Source organism: Leucopleurus acutus (genome assembly GCF_964270905.1).
Source record: "Leucopleurus acutus genome assembly, chromosome: 15".
NCBI lineage: Eukaryota > Metazoa > Chordata > Mammalia > Artiodactyla > Delphinidae > Leucopleurus > Leucopleurus acutus.
The window spans coordinates 14,733,397-14,757,985 of NC_139157.1; the positions used below are offsets into that span (position 1 = coordinate 14,733,397).

At 40.5% G+C, this 24,589-nt stretch overlaps 2 protein-coding genes across 2 annotated transcripts in view; one reads left to right on the forward strand and one right to left on the reverse strand.

The window, feature by feature from the left end:
• Positions 1–443: 443 nt before the first annotated feature.
• Positions 444–14,829, reverse strand: ARMT1 (acidic residue methyltransferase 1). The gene is made up of 5 exons (XM_082855969.1): positions 14,756–14,829; positions 12,363–12,468; positions 11,670–11,914; positions 6,307–6,472; positions 444–3,002 (listed from the first exon to the last, which is right to left on the reverse strand). The coding sequence occupies exons 1-5, from the start codon at positions 14,794–14,796 to the stop codon at positions 2,235–2,237; spliced, it is 1,326 nt and encodes a 441-aa protein (XP_082712095.1). The 5' UTR covers positions 14,797–14,829; the 3' UTR covers positions 444–2,234.
• A 395-nt stretch (positions 14,830–15,224) lies between these two features.
• Positions 15,225–24,589, forward strand: part of RMND1 (required for meiotic nuclear division 1 homolog) — a 39,378-nt gene continuing 30,013 nt past the window's right edge. The window contains exons 1-2 of the mRNA XM_082855478.1: positions 15,225–15,325; positions 20,193–20,710. Coding sequence (XP_082711604.1) covers positions 20,207–20,710 — 504 coding nt within the window. The 5' untranslated portion in view covers positions 15,225–15,325; positions 20,193–20,206. The remainder of the gene's footprint in view (positions 15,326–20,192; positions 20,711–24,589) is intronic.

Consider the following 24,589-nt stretch of genomic DNA (forward strand, 5'->3'; position numbering starts at 1 on the left):
ATGAATGGATAAATATGGTAGACCCATATATGGTATATCCATACAATGGAATATTATTCAGGAAAAAAAAAAAGGAATGAAGTACTGATACATCTTACAACCGGTAAATCCACCGACGGAAAACAGATTACTAGTTGCCAAGTGCTGAGGAGAGGGGGCTGGGGAGTGACTACCAACGGGTGCAGGGTTTCTTTTAGAGAATGTAAAACTTTCCGAAATTAGACTGTGGTCATGGGGGCACAGCTCTGTGAACATACTGTACTAAAATACTGTACACTTTAAATGGATGAATTGTGTGTGAATTTTATCTCAGGAATGCTGGTTAAGGGCTTCCCTCGTGGCGCAGTGGTTGAGAATCCACCTGCCAATGCAGGGGACAAGGGTTCGAGCCCTGGTCTGGGAAGATCCTACATGCCACGGAGCAACTAACCCCGTGTGCCACAACTACTGAGCCTGCGCTCTAGAGTCCCCAAGCCACAACTACTGAGCCCGTGAGCCACAACTACTGAGCCTGCATGCCTAGAGCCCATGCTCCACAACAAGAGAAGCCACCACAATGAGAAGCCCGCGCACCACAAGGAAGAGTAGCCTCCACTCGCCGCAACTAGAGAAAGCCCACGTGCAGCAACGAAGACCCAACACAGTCAAAAATAAATAGATAAAAAATAAAAATTATTTTAAAAAAAAATCAACTGGTGAAACTCCAAGAGGCCCCCTCCCTCCTGCTAAATAAGCATTTTTAAAACTGCCGCCTTGACTTCCTCTCCCATGGTGCCAACTTCTTGCTGGCTCTAGTTTGCTTCCTTGCTCTCTTTCTTGTAGGAGAGGGTGAACTACTTCCTCATAATTTCATGTTCTTAATAAAACATGAACATAGAAAAAAAATCCCATGCTTTGGAAAAAAGTAATGTATTATACCATAGCTCCTGCTGTGGCTATGAAGTCAATACAAATGTACAATTGTCTTCTAGTTTATGGCAAGTGTCTACAAGTAATTCTCACGTGCTCAGTATTTTAGTAACAATGTTTAAAACAGGAACACATGTAGATAAGGAAATGAGTAAATCCAAAATGTGCAACTTTATATAAACATTTTACCAAAACAATTTTAAGCACTTAGCAAGGGCACAGACTATCACTTCATTTAAGTGACATAATTTAACAACTGCTTGGACAACATCTATAATATACATTATGAGTTTCTTCATCATAAAGACCTCATTTTTAATCTTCCCTTCTTGACCTTCCCCCACTGGAAGATAAAACCAGTGAGATTTTCAGTACAATTTACAATTCATTTTATTATTCTGGTGCAAGAAAACGTTCCCAGGTTTATTTCCAATTTCAGTTTCAAAACAAACTGACCTGAAACTTAGTCTTTAATAGCTGTGATCACCAATAAATGTGTAAGATTATAAAAGGTGAATTAACTCATTGGTAGTACAAAGTCAATGCAGAAGAATCTTTCCTACCTAAAGCATTTTTTTTTAAACTGTAGAGCAATCCCATTCATTTAAAACATGTATGTGTTAAAATAATATACTTCAGTTGATTATGGACATCACAAATAGAATTACTGTAAAAGATATTACATTTCTTCAAGTACTATTTGTTTCATTCTGTTCAATTTTGTGTTTCCTACCATCCATTCTACAGGTCAATCAAAATACAAATGCGTGCAAATAATACAGGTTTTTGAAATGAAATAAAATTCAAGGAGAACAAAATTAAGAATTAACTTAAGAGGTAAGTTTTACTTTCGTGTGTTCAGATATCACAGTTGTTAAGAAATGCCTCTCTTTACAAAGCATATTTAACATGTAAATATATTATATCTTTACTGAGCCCTTATCTCTAGAGCCCAAAATCAAGTTGAGTAAAATTCCATGCCTCCTAGAATATTAAATACCATGCAGCACAGTATTTTTTAAAATGTTAACTTTTAAAGCAGAATTCACTTATATGTCTGCCCAATTGAAAATAAGTTCATTAAAACCATTTGAAATGATGCAGTTAACTTGAAATAAGTTACTAAAATTCCAACATAAATGTAACTATCTGTAACCAGTGTAATCCACCTATCCCCAAAACAATGTAGCGGGGCAAAACGTTCAAAGGAGAAAGCATCAGTGTGTGTGTCAAAGAGCACTGAGAAGCCCACCTTCCCAGAGCTTTTCTGGGGATGAGGAGTGACTGTCAGATCTTCCTACCCAACTGAGAGTTCCTACAGCAAGTCAAAGCGGACCATCAAACTGAAATATTCCATATTTCCCAATGGTCAACCAGTTGGGCACAGAAGCTGTGAGTTGTTCACCTTGCCCAGGCTGCAGACCAACCTGAACTTCAGCTTTTAATGTTCTTATACTGCAGACAGGTGCAGGGTGGAAGCCATTCAAAGCCTCATGAAATGGAACGGTAAATTCCCATCTTCTGTCCCCCGTCAACTTCCTGTAATTCAAATCACCCTTAAATAAAATTAAATGTGCCTTTTGTAGTGTAGCATATAAGTCAGGAGCGACTTGAGGCATTGCACTGAATTCATGAGGCAGAGTCCAAAACATGTGATCGAGGTAAACCCATCTGCCCATTTTAATATGGTTTTCCCAGTCAACCCCACATTTGGACACCCACTTATGATTAGAATGTTTTAGTTGTTTGATTATCCAGTTAAAATCATGTAGAGTAGTATCAGAAACAAACCATGGAATCGTTTTCCCATAAAAATGGATCTCAGTAGCCAGTTTAGAGGACAACAGTAAGTCAGCTAATACTAAATCTGTAACAAGTTCAAACCCAGAATTATCCAGAACAATATCCACTCGAGTAATAGATGCTTTTCCTCTTTTTTTTTTGCAATTGCTAAGCAATGACCAAAGATGTTCCATGTCATTCACTAAAATGAAAGGTTTTAGGTCTTCCAAAGAATTTATTAAATTGATCTTCTGAGAAATAGTTTTCCCACCTGATAGAGACAGATCACACTTATTTCCCCACAGTGAAATCTGAAAAAGAAAAAGCACAAATCATTTACCCTTCTTTTGAATAACCAACAAAAACTCTATTACGTAGGATGTAATGGGAGGTGGGGTTGCTAAAAGTATTCATAAAATTCTTAGTATAAAATGTCCACCCAATCTACATTTTCTCTAAGTATACTGTATAAAAAAGGTAAAACAATGAAACTTTAGCCAGTATGCAATGAACTTAAGAAAAAAAAACAGTTTGAATGATTTTAGCACTCACATCGTTTAATCAGAGTGAAAGTTTTTGCATCTTGCAGATATTATTAGAACATGATCAGCTGCCGTAAAAATGAGGCTACAAAGTTTACTTTATAATCCAGAGTCAAGAAAAATAAAAATTCCCCCATCCTTAGGACCTGGCAACTTTTCTGGGATTTAGTTCTCTCACTTGTAAAATAAAGAAATTGAACACGGTGATAACCAAGATTCTTCCAACTCTAATAATCTATTATTCTACTTTGAAATACTCAAGTTTATTTTGTAGAAAACGGTACGCAGCCCCATTTTTTTAAGCTCTAACTAAAATTACACGTTTAGAACTGTAGGCTCTAGAATTAGACAGACCTGGGTTCAAATCCTAGCCTCTCCAATAAACAACCACTGGTAAATTAAGCTCTAAGGCTCAAATTCCACAACTGAAAAATGAGGTAATAATAGCACTTAGCTCGTAGAGTCATTGAGTATTTGACATAATGCATGTAAGTAATGTACCCAAAAGCTGGCATACAGAAGTATTCAATAAATGTTAGCCCAAATAGGCTCTCGTATTCTGTGATTCAAAATGAGAGGAAAGTGCATGTTCCAACCAAGGATATTATTTTAAAAAGAAAGATAACTCAAGCGTCCAAATTTGATGAAGAAACATACAACGGCACACACGACGGCACTCTCCAGCTGAGGTCAGGGTCTCTGTTGGCCTACGGCACATTTCCTTCAGATCATCTTCCAGCGTGTAACTCTGTATTTATTTGTGCCATTATTCGTTTATATTCCTTCAGGATTACAAGTTCAATGGCAACAAGGACTAGTCTGTTTTCCTCACCACCACATGCCCGGCATCTAGAACAGTGTTTGATGAAGTTGACACTGAAATATTTGTGTGAACAGCGGTGGAGTGCTGTGGCTTTTAAAAGCATCAATAATTCCCTAGAAACTAAGACACCTTCAGGCTTCCTGTAGGGAGGTAACCTGCTGGTCATTGTGAGCACTAATGGGGACAACTTTGGCTTCCTTTACGTGGGAGAAGAGGGGCAGTCTGGGGTAGCTGGCTGAACTAGATGACAGAGGATAGATCAGTACGCTTTCTTCTTCACAGTTTATTATACTTACGGGACAAAGAACATATTCAAAGAAGATGATTTCCCAAAAGAATGGGCTGGCTAGGGGCAGCGAGTGACATGCTGATTTGTTTTCTCTTTTCTTTTCTAATTCTAAGCTAAGTATAATAGTGAGAGGGGGAAATAATACTCTGGTTTATTAGTTAACAGAACCATGACCACTTTTCTTCCAAACTCAAAATATGCCTTTCCTGCTTCATCATTCAGCTTACTCTGCTCGCCCTCCAAGTTTCATCAGGACTTCATCACATCCCACAACTATCAGCACATTCAGTAGCCTCTACTTTCAAGGTACATCCAGAATCTGGTGACATTTACCATCTCTGATGCTACCAACTTGGTCCAGTCTGCCCTCACCTGAGTCACTGTAGTAACAAATCTCCCCATTCCCACCCTTGTGCCTTCGGTCTGTCCTTGGAAGTAATCCTTGAAATAAGTCATTTAATGTTACTCCTCTGGGCTTCCCTGGTGGTGCAGTGGTTGAGAATCCATCCACCTGCCAATGCAGGGACACAGGTTCGAGCCCTGGTCTGGGAAGATCCCACATGCTGCGCAGCAATTAAGCCCGTGCACCACAACTACTGAGCCTGCGCTCTAGAGCCCGCAAGCCACAACTACTGAAGTCCGCGTGCCACAACTACCGAGCCTGCGCTCTAGCGGCCGCGTGCTGCAACTACTGAAGCCCGCGCACTAGAGCCCGTTCTCTGCAACAAGAGAAGCCACCGCGGTGAGAAGCCGCGCACCGCCACGAAGAGCAGCCCCCGCTCGCTGCAACTGGAGAAAGCCCGATCACAGCAAGGAAGACCCAACGCAGCCAGAAGTAAATAAAATAAATAAATTTATTTTTTAAAAAAAGTTACTCTTCTGAGCAAAACCCTCTAACAGCTTCCCACTTCACTGTGAGTAAAAACCAAAGTCCTCGCCTTTGCTCCGGAGGCAGCCTGGCTTCTGTGCAGCCGCGGCCCGCAGGCCCTCTCACCTCTGCTCCCCATTCCCTGAGGCCTCCCCGGCAGGATCTCCCACACACCTGGCAGGCTCCCCGCTCAGGGCTCCGCAGGAAGCTCCACCCAGACGTGAGGGGACCCCCTCCTTCACCTGCCTCGGGGCCCGCCCCCCTCCTTAGCAGGCCCTTCCCTGGGGGCCAGGCTTAAAACTGCAGCTCCGCACCCCTCCTCCACCACTCCAGGTCCCCCTTCCCCGCTTTGTGTCTCTTCTGAGCACTTTCAAACATCTCTTTATGGAAATGTTTCGAACGTCTTTCGGGAAATAAGGGCTGGGGAAACTGCTGTGTAAAACCACATACTTTCAAATAGTTCTGATTATAATGATATATTTTAAATTTGAGGATGTTCTGAATGAGAATTCAAAACTAAACTTAAGACAAGATAGATGAAGAAATGTAATAAAAGCATATGAAATAGGCCACGGGCCACCCGATTGTTTCCACCTGCTGATGACAACTGCACGACAGCTGTGCTCCACTCCGTGCCCAACACTTACAGGAACGAAGCTAGTTTAATTCTCAGGTCAAATTACGAGGCACATAGTACCACCCTCAGTTAACCGATGAGGAAACTGAAGCTCAGAAACATCAAATACCTTGCTTCAGGTCCAAACACGAGTAAGTGACACGGCCAACATTCAAAGCCAAGTCAGGCTGGGCCGATCAGATGACTGTGGACTTCAGTATCTCTCAAGAATGACAGAGCTATGAAGCCAGATGACTCCTGTGCCACTAAAACCTCCAGTGGGAGGAGAAGAAACTTCAAAACCCCTTTTCAGAGATTAAATGGATTTTCATCTCTCGAACAGATAATTATTAAAATGATAAAAAATGATCACTGATAACTTAAATGACAATATGTAAACATGCTTTGCTGTTAAACGTGTACCAGTTTATTTTTCAACTATTTAAATAAACTCAGGAGATTAATTATTATATTTACCTGAAGAACTTTAAAAAACTCATTTTTCAGCTGATTTTCATCTAGGTCTTCAATAGTTTTCATCAACTCTTGCAGGTGAGTACATAAAGCAATGATAGATTCCTGAGACTCAAAGAAATTTTGGTCTTTTAATTCTTTAAATATATCAAAGTCGTCGATTGGTGGACTAAAGTAGGAAAAAAGCATAAGTGAACATTTATATAACTACCTTTTTTTGAAACATTTGGGTAATTGCAGTTTATTAAAGGAAAGAGAATAGTAGCAGCCCATCTAAAAACTCACTGGTAATCTTTACTAGGTATAACATAGATCAAGTTACACAAAAATAATAATCAAGTTACACAAAATAAATCAAATTAAACAAATGCAAAAGTAAATCCCCACACTCATTTTAACTAATTGTCAAATGTTCCTTAATCAAATATTTTACCGGAAGCATTAAATAATTATAGGGACTGTATCTATAATTACTTACCCAGTGGGTTTTCAGGGCAAAAGGAGAAAAAGAAACAAAATTTCAAGACAATTGCTTTAGTTCAACAAACATTCTTTTGGGTGCTCAGGGTGGCCAGGTTCCAAGCAACAAACATATAAACAGAATAGTTGAATACAATGTAGTGATTACTAAGAGAGTCAAATACAGATTATGGGAACCCAATGACTACTTGAGATAGATCAGACAATATTAATGTAAATTTTATTATAATGACAAATTTTGATCATCTATGGGTAGATTCTTAATTTTTTAGCAACTTTTACTCCCAAGTTGACTTTGACCAATGGTGATGTATGTGCCATCTTCATGTTGTCCAATGAGAGATCAAATAATATTAATACTGGCCTAAGAAAAACACAACTCATAAGACAGAAATACTAACATAAAAGACTTTACAGAATCAAACGTCAACAACATTCAGATCATCTGTTCTTCAAAATTAGCTACTTTTTCCATGGGTCTTCTACCTTAGGGTAAAAAGGCAAAATATGGCTGATGCAATGGGATTGATTAAAATCAAAACCAAAAACGTACCAGAATTTACACATCCAAATGATGGCTGCCTCCCTTCTCAGTCACCTTGGGAAGCTACACCCTTAGTCCAAGAATGTTGCCATTGCTCAAAGCACTTTTGGAATTCCTCTCTGGGGATTTTCTTCAGAACCTGTGGCACATTATTAAACGCCCTATCAGTGACAGCATACCTTCATCCTTTGGAGTTTAATTTGTTTTTGGAAACAGCCAAAAGTCACTCAGAGCAATTCCAGTAGAATGAGGCAAGTAAATCAAATGGAATAAAATATTTTTGATCAAAAATGAGGAGTGACTAAAAAATAATGAGACTAATCATTTTTGAGGTTTGTAAACTGGCTCTGAAAGAAGTTCCAAAGAATTAAAAGACGTTTTTAGCAATGGCAGCATTGCTGAAGTGAATCAGTCTCTCGAGGTGACTTAAAAGGACAAAAATTATTTGGGTGCGTGGGTTCAACTGCAGGGGTCAGCAGATTGCAGCTTGCAGACTCCCTCTGGCCCACCACCTGGTCTGTATGATCTGCAAGCTCAGAACGGTTTGCACATTCCTGAAGAGTTGAAAAAATTTAAAAAAAAGATTTTGTGACACATGAAATTCAAATTTCAGGGTCTATAACTGATGTTCTATTGGAACCCAGCCATGCTCATTTACATACTGCCAATGGCTGCTTCGGCACCGCTAGAGCTGAGGAGCTGCAACAAAGACCACGTGTCTTCCAAAGCCTAAAAGATTGGCTATCTGGCCCTTCACATAAAGTTTGTGGACCCTTGTTCCAGTGCTTTATTAACAAATTCTTCATTAATTTAAAGTCACACCTCATGTTAAGAATGAGACTTGTTCCTTATATTTAAGAGAGCAAACTCACATAGCTATAAATGATTTCAGATTTTAAAACGTTTGCTATTTTAGAATCTACTATAGCTGTATATGTGCACACAATGACCCAGGGGTTCTCTCCTAGGTATACACGCAACAGAAACACACACGTATGTTCACCAAGAATATGTGTTCGAGTATTTGTAGCAGCACTCTTCATAATAGCCCCAAACTGGAAACTACTCAAATATCCATCAACAATAGAACAGGTCAACAGATTGTCATGTATTCGTATCAAGCAATACTATACAGCAATGAAAACTAATGGTTTACAATTATACGCAACAGTATGGTGAGTCTCACCAATGTAATGCTAAGTAAAAGAAACCAGAGACAGAACTACTTCCATAAAATTTCATTTAAATGAAGTTTAAAAACAGGCAGAACTAATGCAGGTCAGGATAGTGGTTACCCTTAAGGGGCAGTGATGGTGGTGACTAGAAGTGGATCCAAAGGGGCCTAAATTCTGCCTCTTGATCCAGGCACTGGGGACACAGCATGTTCTGGTAAAGACTACTGAACACTTAAGACATGTGCGCTGTTCTGCATGTATATCACACTTCAATAAAAGCTTAAAAATGTCTGCCATTTTCTCTGTACTTTCATCTTTCAGTATCTGAAGTATATTTACTTAATATATTTAAATTTTACATATGGCTAAGACTTTGAATCTTAATTTAGATTTGCAGATTTTCAACCATTTAACTCTAAAAAAAACCAAAATATACATCTTGACAAAGAAAATTAGAAGTATGTTTCAGCGTAAGGGGCAAAATCAACTGAAACATATCTTAAAGCTAATGTGTGCTTTGGGAGCCTGCAAAAGTTAGGAAGACCATTCTTTGGTCACTCTGGAGGCATCACTGACACAGGATAGGAATTCTTCCTATAAGAGCCCTAACAAATTGGACACTTAAAAACTACCTCAGGGGTAGTGATAAATTAGGAGAGTATGGAATTAACAGATACAAACTACTATACATAAAATAGATAAGCAACAAGGATTTACTACATAGCACGAAGAACTATATTCAATATCTTGTAATAACCTATAATGGAAAATAATCTAAAATATATATACACACACATATATATTTATCTGAATCACTTTGCTGTACACCTGAAACTAACACAATATTGTAAATCACTGTACTTCAATTAAAACAAACAAACTACTTCAGTGCTAGTTCTGCTGTAGGACAGCCTTTCTTTACACCGACCTGACACCTGAGTATGGTACAGTATCAGACAAATCCCCGGACCTTCAAGTATCTGCCACGGAAACCACCTTAGGAGAGTTCCACACCCATGGCTGACTAATACTCTCATTCCTGGAACTTAAAGCTGAATTTTGCCTCTACCCCTTTTATCAGGCTATTCTTGGACCAATGGGTTGAGCAGCACAGGCTGGGCAGAGTCTCCCTGGGGCCTGGAAAGAAAAACTGATATGCAGGCCCCACCACAGACAAATTAAATCATCAGGATTTAATGTAACAATGTCCAAATCTGTATGTTTAAAAACAAAACAAGAAACTTTTCCCCAACTGGGTGACAAATGTGCAGCCAGGTCTGTAAGCTCCTGCCTTAGAGTTTTCATTCTCTGAACCTGATCCGCCTCTAAAATCAAACTCAGAAACAGCATTCCTTTTACCTTTCTAACTTCCAAACTCCACTAAGCCTGTTCAGGGTGCCACTCGGCATTTCAGCACTTCAGCAGCCTTGTCTAATACCATGGATATTTTCCAAAGTTATGAAACCATCACGCAGAACGTCAGACTAACCTTAGTCCCGGAACGACATCCAAACGGACTACTTGTTTGAGGGCTCTAATCCAATTTACACAGACCAGGCTCAAATACTGGCTCTACCATTTACTAACCATGCAGCCCTGGGCAAGTTACTAATCTCTTTGAGCCTCAGTTTCCTCCACTGTAAAATGGAAATCATAATACCTATACTTCACTGGGCTGCAAAGTAACTAGAACGGAGCTGGTGTTCAATATATGACAGTGCCTAGTGTTTGCTATAGTCTTTTGCTTGGATCTGTCAGCCAGAAAACGTGCTATCTTTTAAACATTATATTCTGCTTTTAAAGCACAAGACCTAAAACATACTTATTCAGCAAATACAAAAACTTTTGACTTTAAAATAATTTATAAAGATGATAAAATAATTTATAAAGATGAAGACAGAAAAAAAAAGTGAATAGACTCAAATTTACGCATGTTCCCCAAAGTCATCTTTTTTTTTTTTTTTTTTTTTGCGGTATGTGGGCCTCCCACCACCACGGCCTCTCCCGTTGCAGAGCACAGGCTCCAGAGCACAGCGCAGGCTCAGCAGCCATGGCTCACGGGCCCAGCCACTCCGTGTCATGTGGGATCTTCCCAGAGTGGGGCACGAACCCGTGTCCCCTGCATCGGCAGGCAGACTCTCAACCACTGCACCACCAGGGAAGCCCCAAAGTCATCTTTTTAATAGTAGTGCTGGTTTAATTGATTGTTTACAATTATCCTATGCTATGTTTAGGAACAGATACCAAAGGATTCCTCTTATTCAGCAAACCTGTATTTCTGTAACCTGTGAGCTAAAAGAATGATCCACATTACACTTTCTTCTGCTCTACAGGTCAGTTCTCTGTCAGAATTTTCCTAGGAAAAATTAAATTAGTATAAACAAACCTATAAAAAATTATTTGGGAGACTTCCCTGGTGGTCCAGTGGTAAAGAATTCACCTTCCAATGCAGGGGATGCAGGTTCGATCCCTGGTCAGGGAACTAAGATCCCACATGCCGTGGGGCAACTAAGCCCGTGTGCCCCAACTACTAATCTCACCCACTCTGGAGCCTGTGCGCCACAACTAGAGAAGAGAAAACCCGCACGCCACAACTGGAGAGAAGTCTGCGCGCCACAACAAAGATCCTATGTGCCGCAACTAAGACCCGACGCGGACAAAAAAATTAATTAATTAATTTAAAAAAATTATTTTTTTCTAATCTAGCTGTTAAATAAAGAGCTAAAAATTATTAAGATAGTGCATAAAACAATATAGTGACTCCTTTCACCAAATAATTCTGACATATTATCTATTTTTATAAACAAAACATATGCTTACTTTGTCCTGTCTTGATTTTTTATATAAATAATTATTTCAAATTAACATTTTCTGCTCAATAAGTACATTTTGTTTTACTCTACAAATAAGTAAGTTTTTATAAGGATTTTTATATCTGAATATCTTATTCAGATATTCAATCTTAGGTCTCTTCTAGGCAAGTGGATTGTAATTGCCAAGAATGTATTAGAGCAATAACATTTGCAGAAATTTCCAATAGTGCCATTAATATCTGTTGAACTGAATACAGGCTTCTACTGGTTTTTATTTTAAAACTTACCATTTTATAATTTTTAAAAAAGCACAAATTATCTAAAACATTTGTTATTTGATGGCTATATACTTACCTTTGGATAATTGCTTCATGAATTCTTCGATACATGTAGCATTCTACAAACAACCACGGTGAGAGAAACCACCTTGGTTTTCCATTACTTTCATTTAAAAGGCTCTGTTGATATTCTAGGTACTGATTCCATAGGTCAGTATCAACAAACTTCTCAACCAAAGGAACAATTGGTTTATCTGTTTGCAATTCATTCCGTAATTTAGAAAGAAGAGAAATTGCTTTCTTTTCAGCTTCCAGGCCTTTCTGCAGAAATACAGGGGGGAAAAAATACACACACACACAAACACACACATATATATGAATAGTTTACATGTAATTAATTTATATATAAGTATTTCATCTACAAATATAAGTATATATGTACACACATATATACATAATTCCTCTAGGGTAGCAAATTTTTATGTATCTAAATTTAAGAAGGAAAAAACTAATACATTTCAAAACTACATTTTATGTCTTTCAAAAACTATTATAAACATTTAAATTTAGAATTCTTAAGTTGAAAAATCAAAGAACAACACAGATCTCATATCAACATTATGTTGCCTTATCTAGCCTGCCTTTATTTTTTTAAGTTTCACCATATGAACTTATCTCCAGGTGGAATGACCATTACCACAGAGGGAAAACTGTTTATTGTGTTTCTATTAGAGTCAACCAAAAAAGAATGTTAAAACACAATTCTTACCTCTCCATGTTTCTCGAAAAATTCACTTTTATGTCGATGCAATGTATCAATAGCCTTGGTTAAGATCTGTGGTAATCTGTCTTTAACTGTAAGATATGCAAATGACCTAGAAAAGAGTCATATACACAGTATATTACTTTGTAGCATTAACATTAGAAGGCTGGCCATCTTTCAGTTTCTAGAATACCTCATTTAAATTCAAATGCCTTCTCATACAAGCCCTGTAAAGTAAACCAGCATTGCCCAACTCCTACAGTAACACAGGAAAATCTGCAAACCTCTGTGGTATATCGTAAAAGCTAAGCACTCTTTGTGCCTCAAATTCCAGGCTCTACCCTGGAGTCCACTTAATCTTTCTTATCTTTCTCATTGTATTCCTTTTATTTTCCTTAATCGGAAACCAGTTTAACAATGGGATAGGACAGAAAAAGAGTTATCCTAAAAATCAAACAGGCTTTCCTCCTAGGTCTATTACTTACTAAGCGACTTCTACTTAGAAAGATGAATGAGGCAATGGATGGAAAACTGCCTGAAAGACTTTACTGTGCTAGAAAAATATAATGAAAAATATTTATGAACCTGCTTCTTTGTCTATACTCTTAGCCAACTTAATTCTTTTCTAAGGTTTTTCTTGCTGCCTTCTTTACCTGCTTAATAACTCCTTCCATCCTCTCTGCCCCTAAACAAAATTAAGGCAGATTACCCTCTTGCTCTCCCAACCAGAAAATTAAAGATTTTCAAAAAGTGTCAAAGAACGAAGAAACCTGGAGAGGAACAAAACTTGAGTATACCTGAATCAAAAATTAAAGATATTCTTGACTTTAGACATGCAAAAATCAAGGGTTACAGATTATCACTGTATGTTTAGTTTAAGGACATACATGATTCGGTTAGAAAAAAGACTTTAGTACTGTGCAGTTTTTAGATGGAAAGCACAAAACTTAACTGATCAGTTCATGTATATCTTCAGATCACCAGAGACAAAGTAAAAATGAAGATAGTTGGAATACTTCTGACCAAATCTCCTATTCTAGCTTTAATGTGGAATCATCACACTACTAAAAACTCAAAGACCTTATTGCAATTTTTAAAAATAGGGTTATACACCCTGAGTATTTTTTCAAGAGGCTTCCTCAAATGTTAACCATAAAACTCAAAAAAATAGCAAAAAAATAGGAAAAGTGCTGATTCTGTGGTGTTTTACAGTGAGTAGGTTTTAATATGCATAGTAACTGCTCTGATCAGAATTTAACTTTTAACAATTACTACTAATTCCTTGGGAGAAGAGAAAGAATATTCAATTAATTGACACTTGAATTTTCCAAGGCAGCAGATACGAAAAGAAGTGCCAGTCCTTTGAGATTTTACTTAACTGGAAAATTATTCTATTTTTCCAGCTAGTAAATTTCCTCAGAGGCTTCCATCTCTAAGGGTAAGGTCTCAGGTCTAGGGCTTGGGTGAGAGCAGAGATGCCTAGGACTCAAAATTTAAGGACGCAGACACTCCCTATATTTGCCTGAAGGTGAGCACATGCTTAAATTCTGGGACATTGGCCTCTCTGGCCTCAATCTACTGCCGGTACAGTCAATTTCTTCCAAGTGCTCTTGTGTTTTGCCATCTTTCGCAGTAAGGACATATTTCAAATATAAATTGGGCCTCTCAATTTATACAGAGAGATATAATAATTTTATAGAATCTATAACATGACGCCTAAAACGCAAGAAGGTACAGGCACTTGTTATAGTGGGATTATGAATTAATCTGGTCAGCAATAGGAAGAAACACATTTCTCGATAGATCTCAGACCCCTAACTTTTGCAGACAACTTTAACCTCCCCAAAGTAGGTTTATCAATTAAAATATGATTAAAGCCACGCGCTGCAACACTCTGAAAGGAGGCATACACTTTCAAGACAGTCATGCGTTAAGTTTTAAAAAAAAACCAAAACCAAAAAAATAACCGTATCGAACCACTTGAAAGACGCGTTAACTGATTCACATTAATAGAAGACTATCAAAACCCCTGAACCACCATTGTAGAGAGAGGTGGGGGTAAGCGGAGATTTTCAGTCGGGGTTCGCAGTCCGTTCCCGTGTAGGCAGGGAAGAAGCCACGAATCAGCGTAAGGAAGAAGCTGCAAAGCCGATCCGAGCCTGGAGCCCAGAGAGCAGCCGCCTAGCCCTCGCCTCCCCGCGAGCCGTTAGAAACCGAGGCACCGACCCCGGGAAGCGGAGCCCGGACAGCGGGATGGAACTCGCTGGCGGCGGGGAGCAGGCGCCTCCGGCCCGCCGCTGCTTCCCCGCTGGTACCCACAGGTTCCCGACGAGGCCCAGCTCTCCGCAAAAGTGGGGAGGAGGAAAAGGAGCGGAGCGGGCGAGGAAAGCGACACGAACCCTACGTCCCGTGCCGAGAGAGACACCGCAGGCCCCGCCATCACCTTCCGCGCTCCCCACGCCAACGCTCGGGTTTCACTCGCCGCAGGAAAGGAGGCGGTGCAGGCGCGGGGGAGGAGCTGAGAAAGGGAGGGATGTGGATTAAAAAACTGCTTTTGAATGAAGAAACTTTATTTGGTGCCAGTAGAAGAGAAAAACAATGGCCGAGGACGCGGAGATCTTCCGGGGACGAAGGCGGGGAGAGCTGAGGGCGACGAGAGAAGCGGAATAAGGAAGTGGGCGGAAGGCGGAAGCAACCAGGGACCGGGACGTCGCAGGGACCAGGGAGCGGATAAGGTCGCGGCAGCACGGGTCACGTGCTCCGACGGTCACGTGGACCGGGCGGCTTACGCTCCGCTGGGCCAGGAGTCCTGTGCGCCTGCGCAGTGTCGGGCGCTGGGCGGGGCGCTGGGTCGGTGTTGGGACTGGCTGCGGGAGCGCAGGACTGCAGCCGGTACTCTGTCTCTTGCCTGCGGCGGAGGCGCAGGAGCGTGCGCCTTTGGCGCGTCTGTCTTTTCTTCCCGCGGAGAGGTTAGTGCACTACCTTGTTCTGGGAGCTTGTATGGTCTCGCACAGCGGTCTGCCCTTTGCTCCCCGCCGCCCTGAACGTCTCACGTGTTTCACCGGTACCCCCGGAGGCCCCCTGCCTATCTTTGGTCGATTTAGCTGGGAGTGAAAAGCACTCCGTCCATACCCACGTACTGAACCCTTTGAGCCAGTGCATAGCGGTAACTGCAAAGATAAAATAATTTTGAGCAGCTTAAGGAATTGGAAGGCGTGCTCCAGAGATTAGCGCCACTTATCCATTGACTTATAGCCTAGTTGATACAGATTTCTTAGTTGGTATGTTCTTAAAAAGTAGAAAATGTGTCCAAGAACTGAGTAGCTGCCTTGTATTTCATTCAAAAAATACGAGTTGAATACCTGCTGTTTGCTGGGCACTCTGGTTACAGGAGACACAGCATGAACAAGAGGCAAATCTTTATCCTCAAGGAGCTTAGGTGCTACAGGAGAGAGACAAAGATCTCCTTTCCTCTTGTTTTTTTCCCTGTAGCGTTGTGACTATTTAATGTATATTTTAGTGGTTTACCACGTGTATTATCTCTCACTCCCCACTGTGATGTAACTTTCAAAAGATAGGGATTTTCGTCTATTTTATTTTCAGCTGTATTAGCAAGTAGGACAATTTCTGTCACATGGTAGGCACTCAGTTCATAATTTGTTGTGTGAGTTAATAAATTAAGAACACAACGTGTTTGCAAGTGATGTTAAATGCAATGGAGAAATAGTGGAGGAAGCTAGAGTGTGGGTGCTGGTGTGCGTTTTAAATGAAGTGGTCAGGGAAGACTTCACTGTGTAGGAGACATTTGAGCAAAGGTCTGAAGGAGGTGAGGGAATGAGGCTTACAGACACCCGAGAGAAGAGTATAAGGGATAGTAAGTACAGAGATCCAGAGACTAGAGTGACTGGAGCAAAATGAGCGAGGGGGAAAAGCTGGAGGAGATGTCAGAGTGGTGATAAAGGGCGGAGAATGGAGGGCCATGTAGTCTATCTTAAGGTGTTGGGCTTTTATTTCAAGTGAAATGTGAGGCCATCATCAGATTTTATGAAGAGGGAAGATGTAATCCGATTTGAGTTTGGTTGCTGTGTTCAGAAGAATCTGAAGAACAGAAGCTGGGAAACCAATTCGGAGGCTGCGACAATAATCCCGTGGAAGGACGGCAGCTTGGACCAGGGTGGTGGCAGTGTTGGTGGTGAGGACCAGTCCGAACCAAGCCAGTGGGATTTGCTGGCAGATTGGGTATGGAGAAGGAAGAGAAGAATAAGGTGGACTGCAGGTTTGGGGCCTTGGCAAAGGGAAGGATGTAATTGCTATTTTATGAGTGGGGGAGACTGGGAAGAATAGGATTTGCAGGAAGATTTCAGAAGCTCAGTTTTGAGCATGTTACATTTTTCATGCTCATCAGAGTAGTTTAGAGATAAATATTTGCTATTCATCAATTGTAGGTACTATATAAAACTATGAGATTGGGTGAGATCACCAAGAGCTGAGAATAGAGAAGAAAGGTGGCCCAAATACTGAGCCTTGGTACATTACATTCTTGGGATGGGAGACGAGCAAAAGAGACATCCTACCCATGAGGTAGGATGAAAATGGCCAGCGTGGTATCCCAGAAATGAGTGAGGGAATAGGGTGGAGTGATCAGCTGTATCACATATTGCTGGTCAGTCAGGTAAAATGAATACTGAGAAGTGACCACAGGACTTATAAATGTGGTGGTCATTGCTGGCCTTGACAAATGGGCTTTGGTGAAGTGACAGAGATGAAAGCCCAATTGGAGTGGGTTCAAAAAAAATCAGAGAAGAGGAGATGGAGAGAGGCAATAAAACTCTGAAAGGAAAGGAGCTCAGAGAACAAGTGTAGTATATGGAAGGGAAGATGGGGGTCGGGGAAGAGTTGTTTTTATAAGGTGGGAGAAATCAGAGCCTAGTTGTATGCTAATAGGAATGTGTCAGTAAAAAGGGAAAAATAAATAGCATGGGGGAGAGAGGGGAGAAGGGCTTAACTATGTCTTCTGTAGGCAGGGAGGGAAGAGACTTGGTGTGCCGACAGAGGACCTGGCTGTAGATGGGACCACGGGCACCTCATCTGTAGCAGCAGAAGGGAAGACAAAGTATATGGGCACAAAAGCAATAGGTGGGCAGGGGGATGATGGCAAGAGCTGGTGGAAGTTCTCTCCTGATTGTTTGTGTTTTGTCAACCAAAGAGGAAGCAAGGTCGTTATTGAGAATGAGAAAGGAGGAGGCATTGAAGGTGTGAGGAGAGAGCAAAAAGTAAAATATAGTATGTAAGTGCAGTATTTAAGATCGTTGAGCGGCACGAAAGGCCCACCCGAAGTGAGTGGTCATGATTTTAAAGTGAGACCAGATGGTTGTTGGTTGGTTGTCCGTCTCCAGCCACGTTGAGGTGCAGGAGTCCAGGCATAAATTGGGTGAATTATATTTAATTCACGTTGAGGTTTTGCCACGTGGGTATGTGGAAGAGTGGGGTACAAGGGATTTGAGGTCCATGGAATATAACTAAGTGTGGAGGAAGTGATGTGGGGAGTGAGGGACAGTGAAAAAGTGGTTGGATCATTGAATTGTAGGTCCTGTTGGGGTTGAAGAACTGTTGGAATTGGGTGATAGAAGGAGTGAGGCTGAAAGATCAGAGGTGGTGTTTGGAGAGTAGAATGCTTGAAATTGAGAACATGAGGTTGCAGATATTGGTAATGACAGGTCTAGAGCAGGACCCTCCAACGGGAATACGATACAAGCCACACCACGGCATTTTAAGTTTTCTAGACACTTTAAAAGTAAAAATTAAGAGGTGAGGTTAATTTTATTTAGCCCAATATATCTAAAAATATTATTTCAACAAGTAATCAATATAAAAATTATTGAGATATTTTACTTTTTATATTAAGTATAAAATACAGGGTACCAAAAAAAATTATTTTTTAAATTTTATTGAGCCACATTTCAAGTACTCGGTAGCCGCAGGTGCCTAATGGCCACGATATAGCTCGGAGCATAAGACCCTGGGAGTGAGTGGCTAAGGGAGGATGGAAGATGAGATCACTCGGGGCGGGGGGGATCATGCCCCCACCAATCTGCACGGATGTAGAAACCATCGAGAAATATGCCAAGGGCAATGCGGAGCACGGAAATTCGGTGCCCAAAATGTTATATAAAGCTCTTAGTGTAATTAAAAGTGTAGTGTATTTTTATCTTTAAATTTAGTCCGTGCAATTAAAATTTCACTTTTCTGAGATGTGTTCCAGTTTTTAACAAAGCCTAAATAATTTTGTGTGTGTGTCGGATACCTTAAATGCTACCCCTCTGTTTTTTCTCAGCAAAGGTAGAAAGCACACTTGTTTGTCCTGCAGCTTTTACATTCTTTGTCCAGCCTCTGTGTGAAGGCAAGATTTAGAGCCCGGAGGTAAGAATTTCCTAGACGAGAATGGAAGAATCCAGGTCTGTGTAAACAGATTCCTAAAATATTGTATAATTAGGTTCTGCAAAACCCACTGGTTCAACTGGCAGGTAATAGTACTAACTAAAGGTGAACTAAAATAGCTAGTTGGACTGGAACTAAACAGAGAATTCCAACTTTTGAAGATATTTTGAAAGCAGCAGGTTCTAGCTCCTAAGTATCGCAGTGACTCATCCTTGCCCTCATCCTTTTATTTTATTTATTTTTTTATTTTTATTTTTTTGCGGTACACGGGCCTCTCACCGCCGCGGCCACTCCCGTTGCGGAGCACAGGCTCCGGACGCGCAGGCTCAGCGGCCATGGCTCACGGGCCCAGCCGCTCCGCGGCACGTGGGATCTTCCCGGACCGGGGCATGAGCCCATGTCCCCTGCATCGGCAGGCGGACTCTCAACCACTGCACCACCAGGGAACCCCCCTGCCCTCATCCTTTTAAAGGGAGATAATATATATGCAGTGGTTACAGTGTTGTCTCTAGAACTGGAAAAGCCTGGGATTTCCTTCTGTCTCTGCATCACTGATTGTAAGCAGTCAGCCTCCCTAAGCCGCAGTTTCCCCTGTGAAGTACCTCACAGGATTGTCATGAGGTGAAGCAGAGCGCTTGCTGGGTACAAAGTACTCAGAAAGCAATGTCTTAGTGTCTCTCAGTTCCTCCTCTAAGTTTTAACCAAGGATATGTTTCTTGAATGTACTTTTGACCATGTGAGTCTCACATGAAGAACTCCGACTTCCCTCTCCTATAGAAACTTTAGGACCAGTGCTTAGGATGCAGCCACAGGCTCCTGTTCAGCCCTCAGCTGCTGCTGCAGCTCACACCTGGCTCCCCTGAAGTTGCATCCTGTTTGTCAGGTGAACAATACTGTTTACCTGCGGTGTTCGACTTGCTGATCCCTCTGCCCTTTTGAAACCCGATTCAAACATCACCTCTTATAGGCACCAATAATTGTCTGTTGCTTTAAGGTGTTTAAAAAATGATATGTGTTTAAAGGACAAATAAACTACTTTTTTTTTTTGGTTTGGCCACGCTGTGCGGCATGTGGGATCTTAGTTCCCAGACCAGGGATCGAACCCTTGCCCCCTGCATTGGGAGCGCAGAGTATTAACTACTGGACCGCCAGGGAAGTCCCTCAATAGCTTTATAGTCTTATAACCTTCCAGAAAGAAGGCTAAAGGTTGACTAAAAGAGAGGTGGTGAAAACACTTGTATGTATTTTTTTAACCTCATTCTTTTACTAGGCTTAAGTTAAGATGTATCTATTTTGCAAATTGTTTTACAGAAATATACCTGTTACCTGGGAAAACACTGTATACTTTTTAAACATTTTTTATTAAAAAACTTGAACTTTGAATTCTTTTTCTTTTAGCTTGAGATGTGGTAATGTCAGCCAGACTTCTCAGGTCCTTGGCCAGATCTCACTATATTTTATCAGAAGCGTGTCAGTGCCAAAGACTTGTTCATCGAACATTAAAACCACTTAAGGAATTTGAGACCACAACATGCAACACCCTGACAAGAAATCAGAACGTGAATTTGTTCTTTCCTGATACAGCAGCTGTTGGTTTGAATAAGTCCCAGGTCCTGGAAATGAACCGGAAAATATCAAATACAAATGTACTCTCTCCGTTAAACACCGCACGTTACCAAGATGGAAAAGGGCACCTTCCAACCAGGAACTCCCTTGGTACTCATAGGAAAGTGATTCACAAACCAAATCTGTTAGGTTTTAAGTGGTTTATAAAAATACTGAAGAGACATTCCTCATCTGTGTCAACGGAAACACTTGTTTCTAAACAAGACTTTCCACAAATCAAGAGACCGCTGAAAGCATCAAGGACCAGGCAGCCATCCAGGACCAACCTTCCAGTTCTGCCTGTGAACAAGGTAAAAACACTTGTGGTGGTGGCGCCTCTGTTCCCTAATAATCACTCTGAACCCCTGTGGATCCCACCCCAGCCTTACTACCAACATAGGAGAGCCAGCCATCAGCTCAGCACTTCTTTCAGGATCTTTGAAGCCTAATAGTAAAACCTGTCATCTCCAAAGGGAATCAACATCTTAATTTTAGGAATTAGTGGTACATATAAAGGCAAAATAGAGGCAATTAAATATAAAAATGTAGTTTATGAAAGGATTATTGGCCTAAAGAAATTTTGAAAAAGACTAGTAGTAAGTCCATTCTAGGAACAGTGCTATAAAAAGCCCCCATTTTTAAAAAAAATCACACTGTAGAAATTCTGTATTAAATTAAAAAAAATTTTGTTCCATTAAGTATGCAGACAGGTATACAATCATTAGTCAATGGTGACTGCATGGGAGAGGGTGGTGAAAGGACATGGCAAGGCGGAATCCAAAAAGCAGAGTGAAGGTTTTTGCTTTTTTTTATCATTTGAAGGTTGAAGTGGTTGTTTTCATTCACTGTTAAGAGGTTTATGGGAATTTCTCCACTACAGTTCGCATTTGCCCACTAAATGATAAACATTTAAGGTCAGGGTCAAGCCCTTTGGTAACCTGTGTATCTCGCATGTTACTTGAAACTGTGCCTTATACTTAATAAATGTTTATTAAACAGGAAAGGATAGAAGAGAAGCAAAGGGACCTTTGATGTCTGTAACCATCAACATTAAAAGTAGGAATGTCGAATATTTAACACTTGATGAAGCCTTCTGAATCTATCAGAAAACAGGTTATACTGTCGATCTTACAATCTCGATTCTGAGAAGTAGACCTTGAGAGCGTTTAACTTGTTCTGTTTTTGGTTTTGTTTACTGCGTGGTTGACTTCCTTTAAAAAGGTGTACAGGCCTTCACTTCTTGTCCTCAGGTTGTGAAGCTAGGAGTTGGTTAATGACTTTTGTTTTGGATTCTAGCTTTGTTTACATTCTTGTTTGGTTTCCTTGAACCCACGATATGAAGGATGGGAGTTTTGGATGCATTCTGCTCTCACCCCTTTCTTTCTAGCCCTTGAGTGTTTAATTATGTTGTTTAGTGTTGTGATCCTCTGGGAAATTTAGTATTTAAGTGACTGAGATGAAAGTAAGTGTAAAAACTTGAATTCACAGCAGATCCAAAAAAGAGGAGGACCAAGTCCCTTTTTTCTTGCGTTACATCGAGCAGCACAGAGCAGAATGCAGCTTCTTATGAAAGGCTGGTGAGGTCAGAAATGGCACCTGTTCTTGTAGTTGTCGGTTGTAAACTGTCGAAGAGGCATTATTGCTTTGGGCTGTCCGTAGACTTGAAAGCAGTGTTCCTGGGTTCCGTTTTTTATTTTTCTTCAGGACTTTTTTCCTTTCTGCTGCGAGGAAAGGATTTGAAGTAGATTGTCAAAATTTAATAAGTTTCAAATGAGGTAATAAAAGCATTACATTTAAAATAGAGCAAGCAGTTGATACGAACAGAGAAGTAAATATTATCAGATATCTGATACGAGTAATCTAGTTGAATATTTAGTTCCGCGAAGCCCAATGATTAAAGAAAGTCAGGGATACTCCTGGGTTGTACATTTCTTGTTGTCTAACAAGAATAAAAGAAAAACATAAGAATGTCTTATAAGAAATAACTTTTTCTATCACCAAATTTAAGGAGTCATTTATTTCCTTGGGTCCTGACATAGGACATGTTATGTAACGTAATAGCTGTGACTTCAGTTGGAATTCCGTGAAAACAGAAACGGTATGTCGTTCCTCTGGAAGCACAGGAAGATAATAGACAATCTTTTCTATTTCTGAAGGCATTTTGTAAGTGACCTGAGGGAGTATGATTTTTGGAACATTATTTTCTAATGATCTTATAGGAGAACACAGTCTTGAGGTATAACGAGGTAATATATGCCCAGGGCTGAAGACTGGCTTTTATCTGTCCCGAATAGAGGGCCCCGCCATTTCCATGTGGGCATCATGGGGCTGGCGAGTCCCCTTTGGTGGTAAAGCCCTTTCCTCCCCTCTGGACTGAGTCAGGAAAGGACTCTACTTTGTACCAGAAAGAGGTACCTTTTGTCTCATTCCGCACGTGTGCACCTGAGCTCACCCTCTTACCTCTGCCACATGGCGTGCGCTTGGAATTGACGGGGTGAGGCCACTCACCCTCTATATTAGAATCAAGTCTTCACCTGATTCCATTTGTAGCGATCATAACCTACTGAGATATTCAGCCCACATACCGTTGGCTCATCACTTATCATGGCAGGGCCAGTGCTGCTTGTTGGCCTGTCCTGTCTTTGAGGAGGACAATGCCCGAGGGTAAGGACCAACCTCTGAGCAGCGTGGAGGCTTGCAGAGGAGGCAGGGTGCTGGAACGCCCAGCAGTAGTTTGCAGGCTCACACCACAGTGTGTAGTAAAATTAACCAGTGGGCTGTTAATAGGTTTGGGTTTTTTTTGGTGTGTTTGATGAAACAGAATAGAAAGTATCAATGCATTACTCATGATAAAGGTAAATATTGTTCTGTGAAGCTTTTGTGTCGGTTATTGGTGTGGGTGTCTGTGTGTGTGTAGGTACTGTGTATGTGAAAGGGTTTCTCACCATGGGTTGTAGTCAGAAAGGTTAAAAGCTAAAGCTTTATACTAGTAATGTAAAATGCATCTGTGTTTTCTAACTTTTGCCTATAATCTGTGCATAACAGGAAAAACATGCATTTTTTCCCCTTAGTAATATAGAAGCAACATTATTGTAATGCACTAATTTCTTGTTTTAGTAAAAGAACACGAATAAAAATAAACTTTCTTTTTCAGGAAAAGTATTCTGTCAGAGTATGTGATGCTCTGAAACAAGAATCATATATAAATTTCTAGCCCCATCTGCTGGAATATGTTTTCTGTGGCCAGAAAAATGAAACATACTGAAGCATGGTGGTTTTCTTGGCTTTGGTTTTGTTTTGTTTGGGTTTGGGTGGTTTTCTTTTAACATTTTAAAATAGAAAGGCCTAAATTTAAGTCTTAAATCCAATAACTATTTTAGGTTGGTTTGGCACATTTATTTAAGAACAAGTTGTTGATCCCCATGCTAGAACCTGAAATTTGGTATATATTTATATTTAATGCTCAAAAAATAATGGTTCATTATAAAAATCCAGAAAAAGACATGTCTGAAAATGAAAGCTTCTTGCAGAGTAACAACATCTTTAAATAATAGGGGGAAAAAATGCAAAGATGACACACACTCTTTCCCTTTACCAAGTGGATTTAAATACAATCTTGAAATTGAAAAACAAAGGAAATAAAACCCAAAAAAGATATTTCTAACAAGTCAAATTGGAAAACCTTGTGAATCATCTATTCACAGAAGATTCATAACTTAAACAGAGACTCACATCCCAGATGTTTAAGGAGGATACAGAAAGTAGTGTGGCGAGCCATGTAAGTTATGTAACGTAGGCTAAACCAAATAAGCTGTGAGACATTGGCTAGGACTCTGAGCCAAACTAAACAGGAGATGGTGAGAGAAGGAAAGGTGACCATCTTCAGAAAATCTGCAAAGATCCTTGGAATGACTAAGTTAGAAACAAATTGTGTTTAAAAATTTATAACCTGACTCTTTGGAGCTCAGCATATATTTTCTCATGGAAGTAGTCGTTGAATGCTTTGACTTGTTCCTTTTTTTTTTTTAATTTATTTTATTTATTTATTTTTGGCTGTGTTGGGTCTTCGCTGCTGTGCGCGGGCTTTCTCTAGTTGTGGCAAGCAGGGGCTACTCTTTGTTGCGGTGCGCGGGCTTCTCATTGCGGTGGCTTCTCATGTTGCGGAGCATGGGCTCTAGGCACACGGGCTT